This window comes from Galeopterus variegatus, unplaced genomic scaffold (assembly GCF_000696425.1).
Source record: "Galeopterus variegatus unplaced genomic scaffold, G_variegatus-3.0.2 Scaffold463, whole genome shotgun sequence".
Lineage (NCBI taxonomy): Eukaryota > Metazoa > Chordata > Mammalia > Dermoptera > Cynocephalidae > Galeopterus > Galeopterus variegatus.
In genome coordinates, this window is record NW_007726574.1 from 556781 (window position 1) to 570864 (window position 14084).

The window sequence follows — 14084 nt, forward strand, 5'->3', positions numbered from 1 at the left end:
CAGTTTAGAACACTGCCTTATCATTTACCATGGTCCCCCGTTATCCTTGGAGAATACATTCCAAGACCCCCTGTGGGTGCCTGAAACTGCAGATAGTACTAAACCCTATATATACTATTTTTTTCTACTCATACATACTTATGATAAAGTTTAATTTATAAACAAGGCATAGTGAGAGATTAAAAGCAGTAACTAATAATAAAACAGAACATAGAACAATATTAGCAATATACTATAATAAAAGTTATGTGAATGTGATTTGTCTCTCAAAACGTCTCGTTGTACTGTACCACGGGTAACCAAAACCATGGAACATGGAGCCGTGGATAAGGGGGACTACTGCATCTGCTGATTGTGCAAGGTCTTGAGTTCAGCCAGAGGTGAAAGACTGAGGCATTTTTTGGTCATTCCTGGGCACGTTCACAGCTCTGCCTGCGTGTGTGGCCTTGTAGAGCCCCAGAAGGATGTCAGGGCTTCACAGTGCCCAGTGTGAGCATCTCATTCCCCAGATCTTTAACTTTTTTGACCAACCTCTTGTTTGCCCCAGCTAATATTATTAACTCAGGCAGCTGTGAAGTTAGACAATTATTGCTGACGCTTTCTGACAAATGCCTTGGAGACAGGACGTTTTTCACTCAGTGAGTTCTGAATCAGATCAAATAAAGATAAACTCTTTGAATGGGACTTTTCTGGTAAGTGTCCACACAGGTCGAAGAGTGACAATTCTGTGGAAGCCCCCTGAGGAGCTCCAAACTCAGTGTGGCCATTCCAGGGACTGCGAGACTGCTGGTTTTCACAGCTCTCATGGTTGTGAGGCTTCTGTTTTTCAAGGCTACCACATAGCCAGAGGGGGGCGTTGGGAATAGAACGAGTTAAAACACTACAAAACTTGCTCATGTTACCGATTCTGCAGTTTTTTTCTTGAATAAACACTTTTTGGATTGTTACAAGCTTTGATTAATTTCCAGAGCCCCAAAAAGTTGATATTGACATTTTTTCCCATTATTTTTATTGCTTTTGTAGAGGAGATTTTCGGAGGTCCTTATTTTATCATTACAGAAATATGCTCATCTTTTTAAAGTATGTTCCCTGTGCTGTTAATACAATGTTTTTTTTTCTTTTTTGCTTTTAGATACCTTTGAGATAGCATCTGTAAGCTTACCCATTCCTGTGCAAACCAAGAACTATTATAAGAATATTTCTGATAACAAAGAGATTGTAAAATTAGTGTCTGTGCTCAGCACAATCATCAACTCCACCAAAAAGGTAAGTCAAGAGGCTCTGGAGCCAGGGCCCTTTGCTTTATGACATGTGCCTGTGTGAACTTGAACATCACAAGCTTGACCTACATGGAACCTGGGTCTTACCGACTGTGCCTTCAGTGAGCTGCTAATGACATTTTGTACGTGCTCAGGAAATGTTTGTTGAACTGAAGATCTTTCATTCTACATTGCAAGGTGAAATAAAACTATTATTCTTATTTTTTGTATTTTGTTCTTTTTAATTCCTTAACCTCTTATTTTAATACAAATGTATCTAACTTTAAAAAAATCAAATATGTTCCAAACCACAAGTCAGACTGGTGTTACCATTCACCTTCCAAGAGTCAGTGACACTAGAATATTTGAAATAGAATGAGGTTTGCAATAAATTTTTTATATTTGTGTAGTCAGACCAATTTTATGAAGTATCAGATAAAAATGTATGTATATTATCACATGGAAATTAGGTAAAACTGAGAATAAAGAAAATATTAGTACTATTGATACAAACTTGTACTGGACATGGACTTCAGTTCAGGTTAATTCTTTCTTCCAACCTAATATTTCAACTTCCCTTGTTTTTTGTATAGGTAAATCTATTTCTATAGTCAAAAAAGCTCAAAAGCCTGAAGTCATTTTTTATTTTAAAAAATCTGCTAATTCACATTGTCACTAGACCTGTAGACTCATTAAAAATGTTTCTTAATGTTGAGAGAATAGTTGTCACTCAGTAAATACATCTTTTCTATTACTCAGTTTTGATAGAGTGAGTTATGTTCATTTGAAAGCACTTTGAAAAGCTGCTGTTGCTGTAACAATGAGAGGAAATATTATTGTTAGTTTTAATGTGTTCCCAAGGGAACTGGAAGTCTTTGCATTTATGTACTTTTAATCTTCCTTAATGTATTGAAAGTACTGTATTAATTTTACCCTAAGGACTGTATTCATATAATTTAACAAATGTTTATCTAGTGCTTAACTTTTTAGGCTCTATACTAAATGATAAAGATAAGTAGAGTATTTTGTTATAACAACAAACATTGAAACACTTTCAAATGTCTCAGTAATCATAGAAAATACAATAAAATAAATCAGCAATAAAGGCCATTACTTTATCCGAATATAATCAATCATTATTACAGAAATCTAAGGGTAAAACATAATGTTGAAATTAACATGCTGCTGGCCACAAAACGCTTACCTCTGTGTCATTTTTTGTTGCATTTGCTTTTATATTAAATGAAGGAAATGTACAGATATCAATCTTTCTTGAAATAGTGGAAAGGGTTGGTATTTAGAATAATTTGAAGAACTTATTGCAGATTTATGGGATGACCGAATTGTTTCTGGGAGAACATATGTACACTTAGTGATAGTACCAGGCCCGGCCAGCCTCCACAGCCACAGAACCTTCTGAATGATTCTGTCACAACTGCAGAAAATCCTGTGACCCCTGCCCCTTTCCTCTTGCCATAGCTGATTGGATCACAGTATAAACCCAACCTACACCCAGCACGTTCATAGATTGGCCTTCAACTTATAACAAGCCTGGCTTGAAAAGATGAGATGGACTAAACAATCAAAATAACCCCGTTCATAAAAGTAACTTAAGCAGAACAGTTCTAGTATAGTTCATCTAATTTTTCTTTTAAGGTCTATGTCTCTTTTAAGGTCGACATTACCACCATTCTAAAAAGTTCCAATTTAATAAAGATTGACACTTTCTGATAAAATAAGAACCTAAAACTTATTTAGTTAAGGTATATTCTTAATATTATAAGCTCTTGGCTGTTAAAAGAGTTCAGGATTCTGGAATTTCTACCCATATTCAGGAGTCTTCAATAATATGTGTAATTCATTTTCCAAATGGTCATGCATTTGTGAATATGTCTATTTGCTGAGCATAGATATTTTATTTTTCTTGGTATGCATGCCAACATGTCAGGCCAGAGGATCAGTTGTGGTTGGGACAGGTGGCAGCATGGTTAGCTTTCTGCATTTTAGTGGCTGGGAAGTCTCAACACCCATTAGGCCTGAGGCTCTGAGGGACATTTTAGCTGTATAGAGGGAGTTGGAGTGGAACGACTCCTTGGTTTGGTGTAGGTTGGTGCAATTTACTTCAAATAATTGGACCATTTAGAATGCTGTTGACAATAATCAATTATTCTGATTAATTGCTTTGCTATTCTATGTCAGTTTAAAAAATTTTTTTATGCAGATGTAACTCTGAAATTATAATGTAAGCCTGTAGAAAAACGTAATTCTGAAGAAGTATAAACATGAGAAATGAAGGGATACATTATTAATTATTTGTAGATGATATGTTTATTTACCATTTAAATCCAAGAGGCTAATCTGAAAAAAATTGTGCCCTGAGAAGAGTTAATAGTCAATTGAAATATAATTGTAGGCCTTTCTGATACAACGCCATAAACATGCTCCTGAAAATCCTCCTGTTTTGCAAAGCTGCACATTTCATATTAACTAGGGATTATAAGAAAAACAGGATTGAGGCAGACACACAAGATCTAGGCAGTTTTGTAGCCAGAGTAGTAACAGAAACAATAACAATTGTAGTAAAATATTAACAGTAACAATTATAGTAAAACATGTGTGCTTTTAACAACACCTTAGTAATTATAGAACTTTATATAAAAACATGAAGGAAGCCCCAGGGGGAACTGGTGTAAGGAGCAGCTGAGGCTGCTGTGATATGGGAGCAGGGATAATATATGCAAAGATCAGGTCAACCTGTGTAAAGAACATTCTGAAGACAAGTGATGACCAAATTGGTCCAAAACGAAGTGGTGAAGGAGCATGGCACACGGACTGCTCCTCTGTGGCTCGCTGCTTTAAAGGGTACAAAACAGTAGCACTTGTTCTGCATTTGATAATGTGACCTCCCCATGACATTGACACCATCCTCTGTTTACCAATTGCGACTGAGCCATTTCTTCCTACAGAAGCACGCTTGGTAGCCAACTGGACTGCCATTCATAGCCTGTTATAAAACAGTGGGAAAAGATCTTGTGTACAATGACAATGTCATTGGAAAATACCTAGGAACATACATAATGAAAAGTGTGTGCAGATATCTGTGAAGATTTCTCTAAAACTTAACAAGGAATTTTTGCCAAAGATTGGAAGATATGGAAACATGTACTGTGCTCCTGGGTAGGAGGATGTAGTATTGTACAGATGTCAATTCTTGGTACATGAATTTATATGTTTTATGTGATTCCATGCGATCTTCCAATGGGATTGAGGCTGGCTATGTTCTTTGTGTCCTCCCATCCCACCCCCTATTGAATCTCCACCCTTCTCTGCTTGACTGTCTCACCTTAGGCAACACATCAGTAGTTTCCCATTGAAGTGTCTGGTGGATTTATCTGGGGAAGAATCTTGGAAAAGATCAGGGGGCAAAGAGAGTGACCTCAGAGTATTTGTTTTTTTTCCATAGCACCCTCCCTCTGGCCTGACCTTGAGCTGTGGATTTTGACCTAAGATCCAGCTCCACTAAAGAGGACCCTGTCCACACAGTTCTTTGAGAACTCTTCTAGTTTCTAGAAACTGTTTCTCTCTCTTTTAGCTACAAATGGTAACAATGAAACTACTACTCGCTCTGGGTTACTGTTCACATTATTGTATATAGTCCCAGTTCTGTGGCATTTCCAACTAATTACACAGTTCACTAAACATTTTAATAAATCCGTGGGAACCACCAGCAATTGGCAAATATTCACTTATGTCATGATGCTATTTCAGGTTCTTTCTTCTCAACACAAATCTGTGGTTTATTTATATTCTAGGAAGTTATTACATCCATGGATTGCTTCAAGTGCTACAATCACATTTGGCAAAAGGAGAAAGAAGAAACTGTTATGACATTTACTATGAAAACCCCCTTGCTTTCTGAATTTGAATCCCAGATTCTCTATTTCCAAAACCTAGAGCAGGAAATTAATGCTGAGCCTGAATACATCTGTGTGGGTTGCATTGCTCTGTACACAGGTTGGTTCATTTTCTTTCAGTCACACAAATTCAAAGGTATTGTTCTATCTCTTTACTTAGATTAGTATTCTGGAAAATTCTAGCTGTTTTAAACATTGACTTTCCTTTTATGGGCCTCAAGCTTTAAGACCAATTTGTAGATTTTTTTTTCCTTTAAATTTTTATTTTGTCGATATACAATGTGGTTGTTTATTATGGCCCATCACGGAAACCTCCCTCCCTCCTCCCTCTCCCCCCTCCCACCCAACAACGTCCTTTCCGTTTGCTTGTTGTAAGTGTAGATTTGTTTTTAATGCCTTTCTTTTTTTTTTTTTTTTTGTCTTTTTTCCGTGTCCGGCAACGGATCGCAACCCTCAGTGTTGCCCCCGTACCGGACCGGGGACGGCAACGGGATTGCAACCCTCGGTGTTGCTCCCACGCCTCGCTCAGCCAGTGAGCGGGAACCAGTCTGTATGTGGGATCCGAACCCTCGGGCGGGAGCGCCGCCGCGCTTCCCAAGCGGCGCACTATCCAGTGTGCCACCGGGCCGGCCCCTTTAATGCCTTTCTGAATAATTATTTATTCTGGACTATTTTTAACACTTTGCTTCTAAACCTTGAAAATAAAGGCCAATTCAGAGACAGGGGATGAGTTTGTTGCATTTGGAATTAAAACGTACCCTTTATTTAATAAATAACAATAACAAGCATTTGAGGCTTATCTCAGAGCATTTCGATATATATATTTTTTCCTAACATTTTGAAATGTGTTTTGAATTGTTGTAAAACAAGCTTTATAAAATGAAGGAATATATAATGACTAGGAAAAAGTATTTTTTTTTTCCAGTTTGATTTTTCATGCATTAGAGGGCTGTAAGCTGCCAAGTATTTGCTGTTGATGAACAGTAGCCCTGTGCCTTTTCATACTGGCTCACGTTTTTCAAACTGAACTGTGGACATTTGGGTTTTATAGCTGACTTGAAGTTTGCTCTGACTGCTGAAACTAAGGCTTGGATGGTTGTCATTGGCCGTCACTGTAATAAAAAATACAGGAGTGAGATGGAAAACATTTTCACACTTATTGAAGAATTCAATAAGAAACTGAATCGTCAAATTAAAGACCTGGACGACATTCGGATTGCGATGGCGGCACTGAAAGAAATCAGGGAGCAGCAAATATCCATTGACTTTCAAGTAGGACCTATTGAGGTAACTGATGGTTGTTTGTTCGCTATATAAATATTTCCACTTGTTGGATGCTATGAGCTGAATACTGACCAGGTCTGGTCTAAAGTTATGAATAGGTGCTAAACCTAAGAATGAATTTCAGCAATGATGATACCTACGCTTATAGGGTGCTCTCCATAGGCTAGTGCGCATCCTTTACATGTCATTTAACGTCCCTAGGAACAGAGACTGAGATGAAGATTTCTTTTCTTTTTTCTTAAAGATAATTTATTATGCATATATATGGGGTACTAAGTTGACTTTCAATAGTTGTGTACAATGTGCGGTGGTCAGATCAAGATGGTTAGCTTATTCATCATTACAATACATAATCATTCCTTGTGTCCATTAACCAGTTTCTCATTAATTGCCCTCCCCCTCCCTATCCCTTCCCCTTTTCCACCTCTAGTAACCACAGTTCTTTTCTCTCCTTCTAAAAGTTCAAAGTATTATTGTGATTGTTTGTGATTCTTATTTCTCTCTCTCTCTGTGTCTCTCTTTATTGTTTGTTTATTTATGGATTCAGCTCCCACTTATAAGGGAGGACATACAGTATTTCTTTTTCTGCACCTGGGTTGTTTCACTTAGAATAATTTTCTCCAGGCTTATCCATGTTGCTGTTCATGGTGGAATTTCATTCTTTTTTATGGATGAGTAGTATTCCACTGTGTATATATACCACATTTTCCTTATCCAGTTGTCCACTGATGGACATTTAGGTTGGTTCCATAGCCTGGCTGCTGTAAATAGAGCTGCAGTAAACGTGGGAGTGCAGGAATCTTTAAAACATGATGATTTCCAATCCTCTGGATGTTTATCCAGTAGTGGGATTGCTGGATCATATGAGATGAGGATTTCTATGCAAGGAATTTACTGATGAGTGCTCATGGGAAAAGGGGAGTGAGGGAAACAGGGAAGAATGGTGAGGGTGGGGGAGAAGCTAAGTGAGGATGTGGTCTCAGCTGTAGACTAACTTAAGATTGACCCTAGGGGAGCACGGGGATGAGATCCCTCTACAGCATGAGTGGTTCCATACAATTTGTCCCACTTTGAGGAAAGGGGACTAACATTTGTACCCCCAAGTCAGTGTGCCATTGACCATTATCTCCCCAAGAGGAAGCTCCCATTCAGCTGAGGACAGTTTTCTAGGGAAGACATCAGTGATCACTTTAGCCAGCACTGTCAGTAGCTGGGGATGGAAGCAGCAGGTGGTGAACAGAACCTGGATGGGGCTGTATCAGTGCCCCGAACATAGATTAACTCATTGCATCCTTGTGACTTACTGCCCCTATTTCCACACAAGGAAACTGAAAGTTAAAGAAATTATGTACTTTAATCAGTGTTGCACATCACTTTTATTTTTATTTTAAGTGTGATACTATCCTTTCCAGATGAAGATATCATATCAGAAGTGGGTCACGATAGTTATTCTTTAAAACGAGACCAGTATAATTGTAGCATTAAAATAATTCCAGATTTGAAATCATTATCTTTTCATCACACTGTAATTTGAATGCCTGAACTTATACTCCAATGGTCAGGATCAGACTCTAGTCTCACATTTTCTGTGTCCTCTTTGAATTTTGGAAGATTTCACATTATCGTGAAAATTGTGCAGACCACTAGCATTTGCACTTCGGCTGTGCTGGGCTGGGGGAATCACACGGCCCTCATGCTCTTCTTTGGAACTGAAACATTAAAGCAAAGAGCCCTTTCTTTGTGTAGGATCAGGGTAGTCCTTGGAAGCTGAAGAGGACAATCCTGTTTTCTCCCACCAGGGAGTTAAGACAAAAGTAGAGTCGAGATCAAAATACAGATTTTATTACTGATAGAACTTATTTGGAAGACATTATTTAGTGTACTGCTCTGGTTATTCCCTATAATCCCCTTCCTCAAACACACACACTCTCACACACACATGCAGTATGGGCTTGTGAACACTAAATCCCAATTATTGTACATCCTCATTCATCAGAGGAGCACTGGAAAGCTGCAGGTCTCTCTCTTCCCTGATCCAATTTATGGTACTGAGGGGCAGACCACAGTCGTGCCTCCTAAGAGAATAAGGGAGCAGGGAGAAAGGCACTGGGGTATGCTTGCCCAAATCAACAATATTTTCTCCACATCACCAATCGGGTACTCATCCCGCCTCCACTGGGAGGAGTAATGGTGGGCAAAGAGGCCATGGATATTTAGGGAAAATTCTTTCTAATCAGAACCAACCTTTGTCTCATTTTAATCTTTTAGCCAAGAGAGTAGCCCAGAATTTTGCATGCTGAGGACAAGGACACCCCCTTGTGTCTTACTATTGGAAACTCTTATCAATAAAGTGAAATGGGACAGAGTTGAAACCCTAATTAATTTTGTTATCCTAATATCATAAGTTAAATTGTTTTATGTTTTTCATTTACTTGATATAATTTTGTAGTCTTCAGATTCAATTTGGGGGCTTTACTAAAACTATCTTTTATTTGAATAATGTTTTATAGTCTTCAAAATGCATTTGAAATGATATTTTTGATATTCACAAAGATCCCATGAAGCAACCAGAGAATTTCCCCTTTTTATAGATGAGGAAACTGAAGCTGAGTGGCTCAGTTGCTCATTTAAGCCCTTGCAATTTTGCAAGTAGACTAAATAGAACTCTTGTGGTGGTTTTTACTATCATGCATATCTTTTCCATTTTAATGCTTTAATAAATGTGTGTAGGTTTATGCACCTGACTGGCAGAAATTAAGTTTCTCTTTTTTTGTGTGTAGGAATCTTATGCCCTGCTTAACAAATACGGACTTCTGATAGCAAAGGAAGAGATGGACAAAGTTGATACACTGCACTATGCTTGGGAAAAGCTGCGCATACGTGCTAGTGAAGTTCAGAATGAATTAGCTGCACTGCAGCCCAGTTTCAGGAAAGAGCTTATTAGCACTATGGAGGTCTTCCTCCAAGACTGTCGCCAGTTTTATTTGGACTATGATTTGGTATGATTCTAGCTTTCTCTGTGTGCATTTTGGGGGAAGAGTGAATAGAGCATGTAAAATGTAGTTGTTTATAAATTCTGTGTCAAATTTTATGAAATTTTCTAGGAATTCCCTAGGAATGGGAGTTTTATTTTCATAACAGCAAAGGATTTCCCTTTCACTATCCCTTCTCCTTAAAGTTCATCAGAAATTGGGGAATTTAAAGTGCTGTTCATATTGCATCATGGGTCAGTTACTGAAATTGTTTGATAGTGTCTTAAATTTGTGTAGAGAATCACCATTCACATGTAGTTATAATAGTTCTCCTTTCCTCAAATAATATAGAGCACCCAGCATGTGCCAGGCACTGTCCTTGGTGATGATGACACAGTTGTGGACAAGACGGATGGAGCCCTGCCCCTTTGGAGTATCTATTTTACTCATACGTTTGGGTTTCAGTGCAGAATCTCTTAGCATATTTTCTAATGTTGTATAATGAGACTCATTTTCAGAAGATTATAACGTACTACAGAAGGAAAATACTTAGGGTATAGGGTAAAATTTGTACCTATTAATTAGTAGCACAACAAACCACAAAGCTAATAAAGTTAGGAGATTGGATCCGTGCACTAAGCACAGAAATCCACATACTGAAGGTATTCTAGTGTAGAAAAACTTGATTGGAACGTTAAGATAATAGGCCACTTTAGAAATTAGGTATTAGAATGGTGAAGTCTGTAAGTTATATGGCATTTTAGTTTGAAACCAGACATTTCATGTGCTTCTTATAGAATAGCCATTGGCTCTTCTTTGCCTATGTCACCTAAGAAATGAATAATACATATTTTTAATTTTAAAAGTTTCTTGACTTATGAAAGTTGTGGCATTAACATGGATTCTTTAGACTTGAAAAACATTTCCACATGAATCACTTCCTGAGCCCTTTTTTACAAATAAGAAACCAAGTTTCCTATAACACATGTGACATGCATGAAAAATAACTTTGATATTCAAGTATTTTGAATTTACAAAATTTGTATGCAAGCAGTTCATTCTATTTTATATTTATTTTAACTTTTTTGTTCAGAATGGTCCAATGGCTAGTGGCTTGAAACCCCAGGAAGCCAGTGATAGACTTACCATGTTTCAGGTAATCTTTTTAGTTTCTATGAACTTCTAAATAGTGAAGACCTCACTATATTTTAAACATGCATATGCCTTTTTTTAAAGATAGAAAGACCTATTATGGAATAGGGTATGCACATATATTTAAAAAAATTATTTATGTGTTTACAACTAGAGGTTTTTGTAAATTAATTATACCAATTTAGTGTTTCTGTTTACATTTGCCCAGAGATCATACATGCTTGCTTGTTTGCTGAGCTTTTATTTTCACTTGCGTGTTTGTTCGTGTGTAAATCACTCTGATGAGTTTTCACTTGTGATTATATTAGAATCAATTTGATAATATCTATCGAAAATACATCACCTATACTGGAGGAGAGGAGCTTTTCGGTTTGCCGGTCACGCAGTATCCTCAGCTTCTTGAAATAAAGAAGCAACTAAATCTTCTACAGAAAATATACACTCTGTACAACAGTGTCATAGAAACTGTGAACAGTTATTACGATATCCTTTGGTCAGAAGTGAATATTGAAAAAATCAACAACGAACTTTTAGAATTCCAGAACAGGTGAGAAATTAAATGTTTAGCATGACCAGAGCTATTGAACTTCAAGTGCTTTCTTCTTTGATAGGCTGCCACATTCTCTTTTTCACCCCAGATGTTTTGAGAGCACAGCTTGCTGCATGGTTGTTGTCTGTTGACATCACCCTTGTCAAATGCTACTTGTTAATTACCCCTTTGTGTACACAGTGAGACAAGCATGTTCTTCAAACCTGGATACATCTTGTCAGGGGCTTTTCTGTAACTTGGAGGGAGCTGATTTTTTTTGTATTATACTTATCAAATATTGAAGTTTATGTTAGATGATTTTGTGGTATAAAAGCAAGGCCCCTATGATTTCTCTATATTGTTTTAGGGGTTGAACCCAAAGAAAATTGAGTATCATTTATTGTATATTTCAGTTGGCTTCCTGATAAGGCCATGCTGTTCTTTAAAGATAGTACGTTCCAAGTACATGTTTATAGAATTGAATTGAACGGAAAGGCACCTCTGTTCTTTAAAACAATGCCTCTATTTGGACAAATGTTATGAGGGATTGGAAAAAATCTTTTCTGATGAGGAGGAGCAATTTTCTGTAACATGAAAGTTAGTATATTATATTAACAGATAGCCTCTGAGTCTTGAGATTTAAAAATGGGATAGGTATTTGAAGAGACAGCTTTTGATAGAAGTGCTGGCAGACAGACTTGGACTGGTGAGGTCTGTGCTCACATTCAAATGGCCTTTCATGTTGGTTTCCCTCTGCAGGTGTCGGAAGCTTCCCCGGGCCTTGAAGGACTGGCAGGCTTTTTTGGACCTGAAGAAGACTATTGATGATTTCAGCGAGTGTTGCCCACTGCTGGAATACATGTCCAGTAAAGCTATGATGGAGAGGCACTGGGAACGGATAACTGCTGTCACTGGGCACAGACTGGATGTGGGGAATGAAACATTTAAGTTAAAAAATATCATGGAGGCACCTCTTCTGAAATACAAAGAGGAAATAGAGGTACAGTTGATAGAAAGCATCATGTGGTGGAAGATTGGAAGGTCTCATGGGATTTATTTGATAACATCCCTCTATTATGGAATGTTAGATCAGTAAGCTATGTTAGGATAATTGAAATTCTTTCTGGCATTCAGCCATGAATTTCTTCAACAAATATTTATAGAGTGCCTACTATGGACAGATTCTGTTTTGGGGACATCAAGATACATTCCTGCATTTATAGGTCATGAAATATTTAGTATAATTAAATAAGCATACATATAAGCCATGAATTTCTTCAACAAATATTTATAGAGTGCCTACTATGGACAGATTCTGTTTTGGGGACATCATGATACATTCCTGCATTTATAGGTCATGAAATATTTAGTATAATTAAATAAGCATACATATAAAGGTATAGTTATAAGCTGCGATAAATATAATCAAAGGAAAAGTATGCTGCTTCAGGAGAGCCTACAGTAAAGGGGTTTGGCTTATCTGGAGGTGGTACATGTAGGGAAGCCGAGGTGCATGCACGGGATTGGCTGGTTGAGTGTGGTCGCATGGTGAGGGTGAGGGGCTGGGAAAGTGCACAGAAGATCACTACGGGCAGATAGAACTTCATGTGCGGAGGGTTCGAAGAGTGTTTTGAGGGAACAGAAGAAGGCCCATGTGACTGGGGTATGGAGGTGGGAGAGGGGAGACCCCTGAGGCCAGGGAGTTGGAGTGGACCAAGGACGTGTGGTTGATTTAAGTTTTGGGAACAATGGGGAACCATTTGGGGGATGTGTTTATAGAAGGGGATGACATGTTAGGTTTGCATTTTGTAAAGCTCATTCTGGTAGCCACGTGGAGAAAAAAATTGAAGGAGGACAAGGGGGAAATGATGGGATAACCAACTAAAAGGTTATAAGAGAAGCCAAGCAGGAGATAATGGTTTGTTGGATGAGAGGGGAGGTAGTGCAGCTGGAAAGGAGAGAAGATCCCAGGGAATTTTAGGAGTTAAAACTGGGCAGAATTTGGTGATAGAGGGAACATCGTGGGAGAAAGAAGGGGAGGGGCTAAGTATGAACCCCTAGATTTCTTGTTGAGAGATCTAGATGAATGATGGTGCTTATCACCAAGACAGGGAATCCTGGAAGGGGACCATATTGGGTGACAAGGTACAAAAATCATAAGCTTGATTTTGGGCATGCATTTGATATTTTACAAATTGTTTGGGATTTACTTGAAACATCCAAGCAGAAAAGTTCAGTGGACAAATGGGTGTGGGTTTTGCCTGAAGATATAAAAGGTTACTGAACACATAGGCTTAGACGACGTCAACCAGAGAGGGAATGTAGTGTGAGAAGAAATGAGGGTAAAGGTGGGCTTGGCTAGTGGTCCAGGAGAAGATAAGTCTACAGAGGAGACTGGGAAAGTGAACAAACAGATGGGAAGAAATCAGCTGTCTGCTAATTTCCTCCTCTCACATTGCATTCATTTGACTTTAGAGGTAAACCAGAAACACATTAAAATTTCAAAATTTAAAAGGTTACTACATTTCTTTTCTGTCATCTTTCTGGAATATTTGTTGGGAAATTTTATAAATTAAGGTTCTATTATTTAGTCATATCTTTATCCCCATCTGTCTCACTACATCGACATCTACATATGCACACACCATTTATGATATTGCATTTTAGATCTGGAACTACAAGTGTTTATAGATACGTATGAAGCAAATAGTGAGGACAGGATCTCTGCTGAACCTAGACTGTTAAGCCAGGATGTGTGACTTTCATGTAATAAAGTGAGAGCTTGCCATTTTGATAGGACATCTGTATCAGTGCAGTGAAAGAGAGAGACATTGAGCAAAAGCTGAATCAAGTGATTAATGAATGGGACAACAAGACATTCACGTTTAGCAGCTTTAAAACCCGTGGAGAACTCCTCCTGCGAGGAGACAGCACCTCAGAAATCATCGCCAGCGTGGAGGACAGTTTGATGTTG

General features: G+C 38.1%; 1 protein-coding gene across 1 annotated transcript in view; it reads left to right on the forward strand.

Annotated features, from left to right (window-relative positions):
- DNAH5 (dynein, axonemal, heavy chain 5) overlaps positions 1-14084 on the forward strand; it is a gene marked incomplete at its 3' end in the record, with an annotated part of 181984 nt that overhangs the window by 89289 nt on the left and 78611 nt on the right. Inside the window, exons 23-29 of the mRNA XM_008569081.1 lie at positions 1133-1266; positions 5072-5273; positions 6225-6460; positions 9238-9456; positions 10523-10585; positions 10890-11128; positions 11870-12110. Of these exons, the coding sequence (XP_008567303.1) occupies positions 1133-1266; positions 5072-5273; positions 6225-6460; positions 9238-9456; positions 10523-10585; positions 10890-11128; positions 11870-12110 (1334 nt within the window). The remainder of the gene's footprint in view (positions 1-1132; positions 1267-5071; positions 5274-6224; positions 6461-9237; positions 9457-10522; positions 10586-10889; positions 11129-11869; positions 12111-14084) is intronic.